Source organism: Mytilus trossulus, chromosome 9, assembly GCF_036588685.1.
Source record: "Mytilus trossulus isolate FHL-02 chromosome 9, PNRI_Mtr1.1.1.hap1, whole genome shotgun sequence".
Taxonomy (NCBI): domain Eukaryota; kingdom Metazoa; phylum Mollusca; class Bivalvia; order Mytilida; family Mytilidae; genus Mytilus; species Mytilus trossulus.
Window position 1 is genome coordinate 8,633,018 of NC_086381.1, and position 15,261 is coordinate 8,648,278.

Genomic DNA, 15,261 nt, shown 5'->3' on the forward strand with positions numbered 1-15,261 from the left:
GACACAAATTTTAATTTTACCCCATAGTATATTCTATTTTAGCCATGTCGGCCTTGTGGGCAGGCGTTTTAATTGAACAACTTTTTAATAGTAAACAACCTGATGAAATGTGGCTAATTTTGGTTAAATTTGAACCAGTATTTTCAGAGGAATTTTTTTTTGATAATGGACGATGACGACGACGGACACAAAGTGACGAAAAAGGTTAATTGGCCCTACGAAGATTTCAAAGTTAAACTAATATGTACGGTATACACTGCTGACTAAATAATACATTCAAAATATCCTTTTATATATTCAAAGTAACTATTCAGGTTGTCTTGAAAAGTGTCCAAGAATAGGCTTCGGTTCTGACTGATGAAGCAAGTACTATCCCAAAGTTAAATTTTCAAACCGCTATTTGCTTATTATTGTATCGGTTCTAAATGCAACTAAATACTCCCAAAAATTACTTTTGAGAAAACCAACATACAGCTTACTATGGTCTCTATTAAATCTAAGAGAAAGAGGCGATTCAAACTGTCCAGTTCTGTGTAAAACATTGTCAATTTTAGTACCATCAGTATTGAAGCGATATACTTTATGGCTGGTCTTGTCTGCAACATACACATTCCCATTATTGTCAATAGCTATACCACGTGATTCGTCACAGTCACCAGTCGTAAACAAAATGGCTCCATCAACACTAGTGGTAAACATATTGTGCAAGCTTGTACAGAATAGATTTCCATCTTCCATCGGATAAATGTATCGTATAGAACTACAATTTGGTGAAGAAATTGATCTCATGTATTGACCGTTAATTCTGAAAACTGATATTACATCGGAGGAACCTGCGTAAATTTTGTTGTCTAAGACAACTATCCCATAGCACTTATTTCTTGTTTTTAAGTGTCGTATATATTTAAGATTCGAACTGTTAAGAACGTGCACCCTTTTTACCCCTGGCATTGAAATTACAGCTTGGAATTTGTGTGGAATCAAAGATATACCATAAGGATCTCCATAGACATCTTCTTCCAAAATAAACTTTCCATTTTTGTCAAGAATTAAAACTAACTGGTTTAACCAGCAACAGAGTAATATTCTAGTCTTCAGTCACTTCTATTCCTGTGATGGGGGTTGGTTCATCAAAGCCAATGTCTATGAATGCATCTTTTTTCAATGATATTGTCGATTTAACCATCTGAGCTCTGCTTAGAATGCCAATCTCATGTGATATGTTTAGGGGTTCTTCTTCGAGACAAACACTAGCTACAGCTGATAAATCTGCTTGTGAACTGCTGAAAGAAATTGTCTTGGTTTTAATATTTGATAACAATTCTGGTATTGTTCCGTCGTTCACTATTAGTTCTTTTTTCAAAGTTTCCGTTAACAAAAATAACTTGCTTTCTGAACCATGTTCTCTAAAAAAGTCAAAGTTTTTTTCTTATGAGTCATCAAATTGTCTCTTTTTTCAAAATAGTCAGACAATTCTTTTCAATTTTAAATACCGCGCTGAAGTACGTCCATTATTCATAGTCCTTTGGTGCAAAAATGCTATTTTTTGGCATCAAAATTGATTTTTTTTTTTACTCTATATTTTTTATTATTGTTTACAAATAAGCTATACAAAAACTAAATTATTTCTGTAATTAAGTTTTTTTTATTTCGATATTACCCCTTTTTCTTCTATTACTATTAGTTCAAAAGAAATAGAGTACCTTTACAAAAATGTATGCTTCTTTCGAAGGCAAATTGTGGCCGTAAATGATCGGTGACAACTCTTTGTTATTTTATTTTTCTAATAGGTATAAGATGAAGTTCATTTATAGAAAAAAATAGCGAAATCTTAAATTAAATAAAAAGAAAAAAGATTTAGACCCGCGAGCCCCCTGCCTTTATTACATGGTGTATATGTTACAGTAAATATGGGAAATTAGGAATTACATGTAATTACTAAAATTTAGGAATTACAGGTAATTCCCGATGCACTTAGTTAATACAAGTAATTCCTTAAACTGCACAGTTATTACCAGTAATTACTAATTTTAAAATGATTTTTTACACCTATTTACTGACTGCTAAAACAATGTTGTATTATGGTCAGATGATCAAAAGTTATGGTAACAATAACTAGAAGATCAGTTAGTACTCTTAAAATTTTGAATGGTTGATTTGTATAAAAAATATCTTGAATAAATATAAACTTTCAAATATTTGGTTAAATCAGAGTAACTTTAGTTTTAATCCAAAATGGTTAAAGTTGAGCATTATACAGATAATTTTTGACCAATTTCATCAGACATGGAAATCAGAAATGGAAAATTCTCCCAAAGCATTATGTTTTGACTTTTTAAAGAAAACTTGGAATTTGAAGAATATTTAGACTTATTACTTTATAAAGATAAGATAAGGTTATGTAGGTAAAGAACTGGAATGAACTGTTATGTGAATTAGTTTCGAGATATAAAAAAAAAAATATATCTTTTTGTTTTTTGGTTAAATCATTAATAACAAGAATGTGTCCTCAGTACACGAATGCCCCACTCGCACTGCACCATCATTTTCCATGTTCATTGGACCGTGAAATTGGGGTAAAAACTCTTACTTGGCATTACAATTAGAAAGATCATATCATAGGGAACATGTGTTCTAAGTTTGAATTCGATTGGACTTCAACTTCATCAAAAACTACATTGACCAAAAATTTTAACCTGAAGCGGGACAGACGAACGAACAGACAGAAGGACGGACAGACGGACAGACGGACAGACGGACAGACGGACAGACGGACAGACGGACGCACGCACAGACGGACGCACGCACAGACGGACGCACAGACCAGAAAAAATAATGCCCCTCTACTATCGTAGGTGGGGCATAAAAACGATATAGTAAAATTATAAGTCACTATTAATAGCTAATCTGGTTCTATTTTGTTAAATTAGCTGAGAAACATGGTTGATGAGTTGTGCACTTGCAAGTGAATATTTAGACCTCATTCAATACACGTATTCATGTGACCTTCAATTCAACCCCTAGCTGGAGATGGGTAATCGATGTATTAAGCTATTAAAATTGTTAGGGTTTTGCAGAACAAATAGTCTCACCTACTTTTGCTGTTAATCGCAGGCTCATGCAACAAAAATGAGGAAAAAATATTTAAATTTTCCTCTAAATACTATCTTTTGACTAGTACTGTGAGAAGCTTCTGTCAAAATTGGGTTAAAATCCAGGATGGTTTATAAAATCTTATGTTTTAAAAACTTTATCTGCAGAGTGTATGTAGTGTTAACAAGGAAAAAAACTAGTCAATTTATATATATAGGAAAAAAAGGATTTTTTTTACAAACTTTTCTTTTGGATGTTGTCTTATGATTATAAACAGTTTAATAACTTCTGTCCTTGTTTGGTAGAAATCCAGGATATTTTGAGAAAGTTATTTTAAAGTTTTAAACCACAGTTCATGATGGAGATTTTAGTTTAACAAAATGATGAAAATCAATTTTGTATTGATATCAGGGTCTTGCATGTATATATTTACGGAGTTTCAAAACCTATAAATAACCATTTTCCAGTTTCAATTCACAAACAATAAAGAGTATGCACTTTTGATGTGCCTTATATTCCTACATCCTTAAGTAAGCTCTCAAAATTCCTACCCCTTTACTTTCTAATTTAATACCTTGAATTATGTTTTTAATTTTAAAAACAAAAACATCAAGTTAGTAAATAGCTGTAAAAATGACCAAAAAAATCAGTGATTACCAGTAATGACTGAAACAACTAGTAAATACATGTTGAATTACTAAAGTGGCTAGTAATTACATGTATTTACTGAAATGTTTAGTAATTACGTGTAATTCCTAATTTCACCTATTTACTGTAACCATGGAAGTATTAAATATAATACTTCCATGCTGTAACATATATATCATTTCAAGGCGCATCAGAAATGTCAATTTCAACTTAAAAAAACATGATCTCAAAAACTATGTCAAGTAAATTATATGATTGACCTTCTAGCGAGACATATAGAAAATAAATCACTTAGTAGCATTAAGTAATTAGTCTATAGGCCATTACATCATTCATTAGAAGGACATGATAGATTATTAATTTTAGCACGGATGATCAAACTGCTATTATAAGTTGTAACAGTATAAGATACGTGAACATTGGAATTTGTATTTGTGATATTAAACTGTGCAATATATATGATGTAATAGCTTCAATTTTGGTACAGTTTTGTCGTATGCATTGTTTTTTGTGTGTTATTAAACTTTCGATAGTGCAAAATGCACTTGAGCATTAAACTCTTAACAGGGTACCATCTGGTCTGTTTCCCAGGGTACGCACTCGAGCATTGAACTCAAAACAGGATAAGACCTGGTTTGTGTCCATGGTATGCACTCGAGCATTGAACTCCAAGTCTGAATAAAAAATTAACGCTTTCACACATGGCCCTCATTTAACGTATAATTTGTCAACCACAGCATCAAATATATACCTTTCCGTAACATGTCAAATATTATCATTGATTTAAAAGCAATTTTGTTTGTCATACAGGGGGTCGGGTCGGCACGCATAGTCACCGATTTTTCTTAAAACTTATGACCATAATTTTATTCCTATTTAATTGATGAAAAAGTAAGAAAAATGTCTCCCGAAGTGTTGCCAGATATAAAAAAGAAGATGTGGTATGATTGCCAATGAAACAACTGTCCACAAGCGACCAAAATAACACATACATTAACAACTATAAAAGGACACCGTACGGCCACGGTTGCCATTTTTCTGATACATTTCTGTGAATTGAGCAATAGAAAAACAAACTACTGAAGTCATGACTTGGCAAGCATTCTAAAGCAAAACCAGATTAACATTTGTTACACCCATCAAAACAACATCTGATAAACAAATTTAATAATAGTTTTAGATATTTGGATGATATTTTGGCTCTCAATAATGACGACTTCAGTATGTATATTAATGAAATTTATCCTGGTGAACTTACTTTAAATAAAGCTTATACTAACAATGACCACTGCCCTTTCCTCGATCTTGATATCTATATCACTAACGGAAAGCTGAATACTAAAATTTATGATAAAAGGGATGCTTTTTCATTTCCTATCGTTAATTATCCGTTTTTAGATGGTGACGTTCCCTTGTCACCATCTTACGGTGTTTATATATCTCAACTTGTACGATTCGCGCGTGTATGTAACAATGTTTTAGATTTTAACGAGGGAAATTTATGTATTACTGAAAAATTATTACACCAGGGTTTTCGATATCACAAACTAGTCAAAACATTTACTAAACTTCATCGGTATAAAGACATCATTCGTAAATATAGCTCAACATGCAGACTTCTTATACCTTCAGGTATTTCACATCCATTTTTTTATGGAAATATTCTTTATAAAGCACAAAGGTGTCAGTATTCACCTCATAAACTTACAAACCCTTTGAATAGACTTATTAAGACGGGATATAATTACGATACTGTTGACAAGTCATTAAAGATTGCATATTTTGGCGTTAATATTGAATCACTGATAAGGTCTTTGCGTCGGAACTAAACACATTTATTCTAAAAACAGTTGTTGGCATGACACGGGTTATGTTCTTCTCATATATGTTATGATGGTATGATACTAAACCCCTAACGGGAAGGATTGTGCCTGATGTTCATATGATGAAATCATAATCTTTCAGTCATTTTAATTGAAGTCTGGAGCTGGCATGTCAGTTAACTGCTATTAGTCTGTTGTTATGTATTATTGTCATTTTGTTTATTTTCTTTGGTTACATCTTCGGACATCATACTCGGACTTCTCTTGAACTGAATTTTAATGTGCGTATTGTTATGCTTTTACTTTTCTACATTGGTTAGATGTATAGGGGGAGGGTTGAGATCCCACAAACATGTTTAACCCCGCCGCATATTTGCGCCTGTCCCAAGTCAGGAGCCTCTGGTCTTTGTTAGTCTTGTATTATTTTAATTTTAGTTTCTTGTGTACAATTTGGAAATTAGTATGGCGTTCATTATCACTGAACTAGTATATATTTGTTAAGGGGCAAGCTGAAGGACGCCTACGGGTGCGGGAATTTCTCGCTACATTGAAGACCTGTTGGTGACCTTCTGTTGTTGTTTTTTTAATTGGTCGGGTTGTTGTCTCTTTGACACATTCCCCATTTCCATTCTCAATTTTAGTTTGGCTTATTATAAATATAATCACTAGATCTACCACAATAATATAATATAGTATTCGTGGAGGCAAATAAAACACAGTTTGCATGTACAACATGTTTATATGCATATTGTTTTGCATCGATTTTAGTTTATGATTTGCTTATAAATATCAAGGATTTGTATAACTATACAAATCCTTAGTTATACAAATCCTTGTAAATATCAATTGTTCTATATGACATCAGCAGTGCGTGATTATATTTGAACAGTGTGAAAAAGTGAGGTATTGGTATTATAAATGCGAAACTAAATAACATATACACTTATATACCCGTATTGAATTTCCGTTCGATAAATCACATAAAAAAAGCATACAAAGTTAAAAATACGCACACTATTTGTACAGGTACAAACAACATGGTAAATAAGATTTTCTGTACCGATGTATTATGTTGGTAAGTGTGGTTTATTTAACCGTTTTTATTTACAATTTTTAAGCAGTGTCCATTTGTATTGTATGCTCAATTAAAGGATTTTTGTTCTATAAACCTTAGTATTTGAATAGAAATGTTTAGTTGGATGTTCGGTTTCATATTACATATTGATACGGTAGTTTATTTTTAAATTCATTCATGCATGTCAATAGAATGTAAACCTCCAAGATTAAATGTTTGCTATATTTCATATAACTTTAAAATATTGTCATCTCTTTAACCTCTCCCGTTCGACAGTAACATTCTTCTTAAAGTGGATGTATGAATACGCTGCCACATCCGATCCAAATAAAGGCAGTAAAATTCTTCCTAAAGTGAATAGATAAATACGCTGCCACATCCGATCCGAATAAAGACAGTAACATTCTTCCTAAAGTGAATAGATAAACACGCTGCCACATCCGATCCGAATAAAGACAGTAACATTCTTCCTAAAGTGGATGTATGAATACGCTGCCACATCCGATCCGAATAAAGACAGAAACATTCTTCCTAAAGTGGATGTATGAATACGCTGCCACATCTGATCCGAATAAAGACAGTAACATTCTTCCTAAAGTGAATAGATAAATACGCTGCCACATCCGATCCGAATAAAGACAGTAACATTCTTCCTAAAGTGGATGTATGAATACGCTGCCACATCCGATCCGAATAAAGACAGAAACATTCTTCCTAAAGTGGATGTATGAATACGCTGCCACATCCGATCTGAATAAAAGACAGTAACATTCTTCCTAAAGTGGATGTATGAATACGCTGTCACATCAGATCCGAATAAATACAGTAACATTCTTCCTAAAGTGGATGTATGAATACGCTGCCACATCCGACCCGAATAAAGACAGAAACATTCTTCCTTAAGTGGATGTATGAATACGCTGCCACATCGGATCCGAATAAAGACAGAAACATTCTTCCTAAAGTGGATGTATGAATACGCTGTCATATCTGATCCGAATAAAGACAGAAACATTCTTCCTAAAGTGGATGTATGAATACGCTGCCACATCTGATCCGAATAAAGACAGTAACATTCTTCCTAAAGTGAATAGATAAATACGCTGCCACATCCGATCCGAATAAAGACAGTAACATTCTTCCTAAAGTGGATGTATGAATACGCTGCCACATCCGATCCGAATAAAGACAGAAACATTCTTCCTAAAGTGGATGTATGAATACGCTGCCACATCTGATCCGAATAAAGACAGTAACATTCTTCCTAAAGTGAATAGATAAATACGCTGCCACATCCGATCCGAATAAAGACAGTAACATTCTTCCTAAAGTGGATGTATGAATACGCTGCCACATCCGATCCGAATAAAGACAGAAACATTCTTCCTAAAGTGGATGTATGAATACGCTGCCACATCCGATCTGAATAAAAGACAGTAACATTCTTCCTAAAGTGGATGTATGAATACGCTGTCACATCAGATCCGAATAAATACAGTAACATTCTTCCTAAAGTGGATGTATGAATACGCTGCCACATCCGACCCGAATAAAGACAGAAACATTCTTCCTTAAGTGGATGTATGAATACGCTGCCACATCGGATCCGAATAAAGACAGAAACATTCTTCCTAAAGTGGATGTATGAATACGCTGTCATATCTGATCCGAATAAAGACAGAAACATTCTTCCTAAAGTGGATGTATGAATACGCTGCCACATCTGATCCGAATAAAGACAGTAACATTCTTCCTAAAGTGAATAGATAAATACGCTGCCACATCCGATCCGAATAAAGACAGTAACATTCTTCCTAAAGTGGATGTATGAATACGCTGCCACATCCGATCCGAATAAAGACAGAAACATTCTTCCTAAAGTGGATGTATGAATACGCTGCCACATCCGATCTGAATAAAAGACAGTAACATTCTTCCTAAAGTGGATGTATGAATACGCTGTCACATCAGATCCGAATAAATACAGTAACATTCTTCCTAAAGTGGATGTATGAATACGCTGCCACATCCGACCCGAATAAAGACAGAAACATTCTTCCTTAAGTGGATGTATGAATACGCTGCCACATCGGATCCGAATAAAGACAGAAACATTCTTCCTAAAGTGGATGTATGAATACGCTGTCATATCTGATCCGAATAAAGACAGTAACATTCTTCCTAAAGTGGATGTATGAATACGCTGCCACATCCGATCCGAATAAAGACAGAAACATTCTTCCTAAAGTGGATGTATGAATACGCTGCCACATCCGATCCGAATAAAGACAGAAACATTCTTCCTTAAGTGAATAGATAAATACGCTGCCACATCCGATCCGAATAAAGACAGTAACATTCTTCCTAAAGTGGATGTATGAATACGCTGCCACATCCGATCCGAATAAAGACAGAAACATTCTTCCTAAAGTGGATGTATGAATACGCTGCCACATCTGATCCGAAAAGACAGTAACATTCTTCCTAAAGTGAATAGATAAATACGCTGCCACATCCGATCCGAATAAAGACAGTAACATTCTTCCTAATGTGGATGTATGAATACGCTGCCACATCCGATCCGAATAAAGACAGAAAATTCTTCCTAAAGTGGATGTATGAATACGCTGCCACATCCGATCCGAATAAAGACAGAAACATTCTTCCTAAAGTGGATGTATAAATACGCTGACACATCCGATCCGAATAAAGACAGAAAATTCTTCCTAAAGTGGATGTATGAATACGCTGTCATATCTGATCCGAAAAGACAGTAACATTCTTCCTAAAGTGGATGTATGAATACGCTGCCACATCCGATCCGAATAAAGACAGAAACATTCTTCCTAAAGTGGATGTATGAATACGCTGCCACATCTGATCCGAAAAGACAGTAACATTCTTCCTAAAGTGAATAGATAAATACGCTGCCACATCCGATCCGAATAAAGACAGTAACATTCTTCCTAATGTGGATGTATGAATACGCTGCCACATCCGATCCGAATAAAGACAGAAAATTCTTCCTAAAGTGGATGTATGAATACGCTGCCACATCCGATCCGAATAAAGACAGAAACATTCTTCCTAAAGTGGATGTATAAATACGCTGACACATCCGATCCGAATAAAGACAGAAAATTCTTCCTAAAGTGGATGTATGAATACGCTGCCACATCCGATCCGAATAAAGACAGAAACATTCTTCCTAAAGTGGATGTATGAATACGCTGCCACATCCGATCCGAATAAAGACAGAAACATTCTTCCTAAAGTGGATGTATGAATACGCTGCCACATCTGATCCGAAAAGACAGTAACATTCTTCCTAAAGTGAATAGATAAATACGCTGCCACATCCGATCCGAATAAAGACAGTAACATTCTTCCTAATGTGGATGTATGAATACGCTGCCACATCCGATCCGAATAAAGACAGAAAATTCTTCCTAAAGTGGATGTATGAATACGCTGCCACATCCGATCCGAATAAAGACAGAAACATTCTTCCTAAAGTGGATGTATAAATACGCTGCCACATCCGATCCGAATAAAGACAGAAACATTCTTCCTAAAGTGGATGTATAAATACGCTGCCACATCCGATCCGAATAAAGACAGAAACATTCTTCCTAAAGTGGATGTATAAATACGCTGCCACATCCGATCCGAATAAAGACAGAAACATTCTTCCTAAAGTGGATGTATAAATACGCTGCCACATCCGATCCGAATAAAGACTACATAGTATATGCCTCGTTTTATTTTAGACATCAACAACTTTGTGAAACCTCTATGGAATGTTATTATGCTTGGTCAAAAGCTTTTTTCATCGGAAGAAAAAGTTTGGATTTCTTTTATATTTTTTCGTATTTTACCGATGGATTTCTATTTAACATTAGGCATTCGCAGCAGTTAACTTAAAATGGCATACAAATACAGTGATACACATGTTTAGCGACACCCTATAGTATTTTCATTAAAAATAGATGACCCGAATGGCATAAAAAGTATAAAATAACAAAATAAATAAACTCCGAGGAAAATTCAATAGTTCAAACATGTATTGAATGATTGATATTTATAGTCTGTACTATTGTTGGAGTTTCAATGCCACTATTGGAACTTTTAACCATAAGGGTTTTAATTGGTTAATGCAGCATACACCCATTTTTCAGTGACAGTCAAAATAATAATTTGTTTTCATTCTGAGCATGCATGAAATATCTTCCACTGGACATATATCAAACAACGAACAATAATCAATCAGCACTTTTGGTTGTATTATACCCACAATCTGTTGGTGGAAGAAGACCAAGAAACCAGAGAGATAAAAAAAAACCCAGATATTCCTGCTCTATTAAGATCGAGATAGATACTCGCAGCCTTAGACTAGTGATTACCACTTGTCCACCAAGGCTAAACATCTGTACCTAGATAAGTCAAATAGAATTGAGAATGGAAATGGGGAATGTGTCAAAAAGACAACAACCCCACCATAGAACAGACAACAGCAGAAGGTCACCAAAACCTAAATAGAACTATAGCAATTGGGGGATCAGATCATGATATAATCCGCGGTATAAAATTAGCTGAGGGGAACTACTTTTTACCCGCACAGTTTCTAAAATTTTAATACGACCACAAGTACATGTATTTATCGGTATTTCTGTATGTTTGATTACTATAACGCCTTATTTTAATTGTAGTTCACCTATGGAAAGAGTCGAAGAAAGGAGATAACAATATGTAAGATATATTTAGAAAATTCTTACGATTTACAAGCATCTCTTATTTTTTTTATTTTTTGACATGTTGCATTAAATTAGACAAGATAATCCCTAAATGTATGAAAACACACACTTATCATCCCCTATATATTCGAACTGATGTCAAGTAGGGGCCTTTTATAGTTACTTAACTATACAATGTTGGTTTTGCTTAATTTTGACGACCATACGATTGCATATACATGTATATATATTCGCTTCCATCTAAAACATTATGGTTTCTGGTTGATAGTTGTTTCGTTTGCAATGATACATAATCAACTTATTTTTATGTAGGAATACGCAACAGGCATTACATTTCTGATTTTTTTCAAAATATTTTTTTTTATTGTTGCGTGGTTATTTGCATTAATTTACTCAAAATGAAGAGGGGGATGTAATTATAAAAGTGCATTTTTTCACTGATGTTTCATGATTTTCCAATTGATATTGAGAATTCATCCTATATACTTTCAGTATCATTCTTCTGCAGTATATTTCGACTCGACTATAAGGGAAAAACTATTTAATTCAAGTCTTGTTTGCATAGTTAAACATTTTTATTTTAATATTTTACTTCTTACACTAGTACTTATTTATTTTTTTTCAGATTCAATATGTTGTGCAATCGTTTTCTGGGTATCGTTTGGTCCCGTTAAAAAAACTTTACATTGGACGATCACGACGGACAACTCTCTGAGAGAAAAATTTAACGAAGGTGTGCTTTGTGCAGAGTTTGTTGGTGGTGTTGGCAACCATATATTCCAATTTGCATCGACGTTCGGAATAGCAAAATCCAAAAATATTACTGTTATAATGAAAAGTGGTTCTTTTCTCAGTAAAATATTTAAAATCAATGTAACATTTAGCAAAAATGAAAAATTCTGCAAACAACAGAAATCACGTAACGAAAAATATCCTGCTACTTATGATCCTAGTTTAAGACAGTTCAACTCGTCTGATAGTTTCCGATTAAGAACGTATCTTCAGTCATGGAAGTATTTTCATGGATACGAGAACGCTCTTAGAAACCATCTGACTTTTCGTGATCACATAATCAAAACAGCGAATAACATAATAAAACAAATCTTGACAAAGTACTCTATAGCTAGAGCCAACGTGACTTTAGTTGGCGTTCATATTAGGCGAGGTGATATGGTAAATAATAGACAAGGTTTTGCTGTAGCTACGCCCGAATATTTATCGAAAGCAGTTAATTATTATTTAAACAAGTACAAAAATGTTATATTCATTGTAGCCTCGAACGGGTTAGAATGGGCAAAACAAAACATGCCTGGAAATATACATGTATATTATGTTAACGAAAAAAGAACCATTGACAAGGCCACAGTGTCTTCCTGTGATCACACTATTATGACGGTTGGTACATTTGGTTGGTGGTGTGCCTGGTTGACAGGAGGAGAAGTGGTATACTTCAGTAGGCCGACAGTAAAGGGTACTTGGTGGGACAAGAGAATTAACCTGCGTGATCACTTCTATTCCCATTGGATTGGAATACCTTGATTAACGTATGGGAATATTTTTGAGTCCGAAACAGTTTTAATGAAGCGTTTTCAGTAAAAATAGAAAACTGCATATGGACGTGTCGGCATTTTTAAAACGGATTTTTCTTTTATCCTTTATGTGACATTAGTGTGCATTATAAATAGAGGGTGAATGTATGTAGTGTTATCAAATACTTCCCTAAAACAAGTAAATAAAGTATAAAACTGATTAAAGTACGCATAGAAATTGACCTCTGGGATGCGCTTGACTTTGTGCTCAGCTTAATGTTTTGTGGATTGTAAAGGTTGTTTTTAAAAAGTCATATGAAACGAGTGAATGGTGAAAAAAATGATGAGCCAATTCTTGAACCAATGCATGCATATATCATTAACTAAGGTTTTTTTTTGTTAAAAATAAACGTAAGCACTTCACAAAAATATAAAAACAAGTGATAAATCAGCATTTACAATTTTATAACTTAGGGAGTGGCAAACAATCTTCGCTATTTATTTACATTAATTTAATGATTAAATCACTATTAAATACAATGAAATATTTAATAGTTTTGCTTTGAACAATTCTTTTCTTTAATATATGTACAAAATGGCACATGAATTTTATTCTGTATTCTGTTTTCTAACTGTTTTGATTTTGTAGCACTTTCAATATTTCGTTATATACAGGCCTACAAAAGGGTAAAAAAACCTTCAATACATTTGTTCAGCCTCAAACATACACAGTGCTGAATTATCACTGACTAATGACAAAATTAAAAGAAAATTGAAATCCAATACACATAGATATAAGAAGATGTGGTACGAGTGCAAATGAGATAACTTTCCGTCAAATTTGCAATTTGTAAAACAAAAACCATTATAAAGGTTAAAATATTGTCTTCAACACGGAGCCTTAATTGGCTCACACCGAACAGTAAGTCTAAAAGGGTTCCAAAAATGACAAGTGTAAAACCATTCAAACGGGAAAACCAACAGTCTAATTTTGTTCAAAAATAGAAAAGATAAACAGTTATGAACCACATCAATAACAGACAACTACTGAACACCAGGTTCCTGACTTAGAACAGGTGCAAAAAAATGCAACGGGTTTAAAGACTTTAAAGTTTAATAGGTACCAAGCTTCGTCCTAACCCGAAACAATAGTGTTACATCACAACATAGAATGACACACTACTATAAAATAGCAATTGAAATGGCGTAATTCAATAAAAAGACATATAAAAAAAAGACATGGAAAAAAGTAATAGATGATGTATTGTACAATACCGTATGACTATTCCACACTTTGGGCTTTCTATTTACTGATTGGAATCATACATATCATTTGGAAACAGGAAAACGTATGCAAAGGAAGATAACTCAAACCCTTATGTATAATAATTTTGTTTAATACGGACGAGTTTGCCTATGAACTGTATGAATTCGCCCATGTACAACACATTTATGATAGCTAATATACACATAAAAGCCTACTCAAAGAACTGACAAATAAGCACCAGAATCAAGATTGATACTATGATGAAGAAATGTCCTTATTCCTGAAACTATTTTATTTATCCTTTATTCCAATAAGAATTAAAATCCTTATGAACTGAGCATAGTTTTTTTAATAGTCCCAGTTTTGATTTAGTAAATCCACTATTAACACATATACATATACACAGTTTACCTTTTATTAACTGCTGTTCTAAACTCAAATTGGTTCAAATTGTGGTCTTCTTATCGAAAGACCGTTACTTAAATAATTTAGTTCCAAATAAAGGTTAATTTTAAAATACAAAGCAAATGAAGTACATGTAACTTTGTAATAGTTCTGGAAATGTTTTTTCTTATCTTTACAGTTTGATAAAAATGTTCCTTCAAAATCATACAACATTATATAAGTTTTAAAATCAGTCTCTAATACGAGTACGAAAGCCTTTATTTTGATTCGGTTCATCGTAAACAGGGGTCTCCTGCATTTTGGGTTCTGATCCCGGATCCCGCTTACTGTTTTGTCAGATCTCGTGTCCCGCTTATACTATGTACGTAAGCAATTCTCATTTTTCGTAATTTCTAGCGTCACGCTTAAGAAAAATCGGCAATCCCGCAGTTAATTAGACCCCAATGAGACCCACTAAACATAAGCTCTTTTAATAAGTGCTTTTTGTCGAATATCTTCATAGATAACTCGAACATTTCAATTCAACGACTTTTGTGAATTTGTGTTTACTGGAGAGAAAAAAAAATGCTTGCACAAAAACAATACAGCCGATAATCATCGGGGCACCGATAGCTCGTGTTTCCTGTATTGGTACGTTGTGGCGTTTTATTGTACATTATTAATTAGT

General features: G+C 33.8%; 1 protein-coding gene across 1 annotated transcript; it reads left to right on the forward strand.

Annotated features, from left to right (window-relative positions):
• The first annotated feature begins 6,546 nt into the window (after nucleotides 1-6,546).
• Nucleotides 6,547-13,398, forward strand: LOC134683551 (galactoside alpha-(1,2)-fucosyltransferase 1-like). The gene is made up of 3 exons (XM_063542862.1): nucleotides 6,547-6,639; nucleotides 11,349-11,388; nucleotides 12,019-13,398. The coding sequence occupies exons 1-3, from the start codon at nucleotides 6,634-6,636 to the stop codon at nucleotides 12,930-12,932; spliced, it is 960 nt and encodes a 319-aa protein (XP_063398932.1). The 5' UTR covers nucleotides 6,547-6,633; the 3' UTR covers nucleotides 12,933-13,398.
• Nucleotides 13,399-15,261: the final 1,863 nt, after the last annotated feature.

What these genes read in the sequence shown, in the direction of transcription:
- LOC134683551 (XM_063542862.1), top strand. An exon ending in AAGAAAGGAGATAACAATAT is followed by an intron (nt 11,389 to 12,018) that starts GTAAGATATATT and finishes ATTTTTTTTCAG; the next exon opens with ATTCAATATGTTGTGCAATC.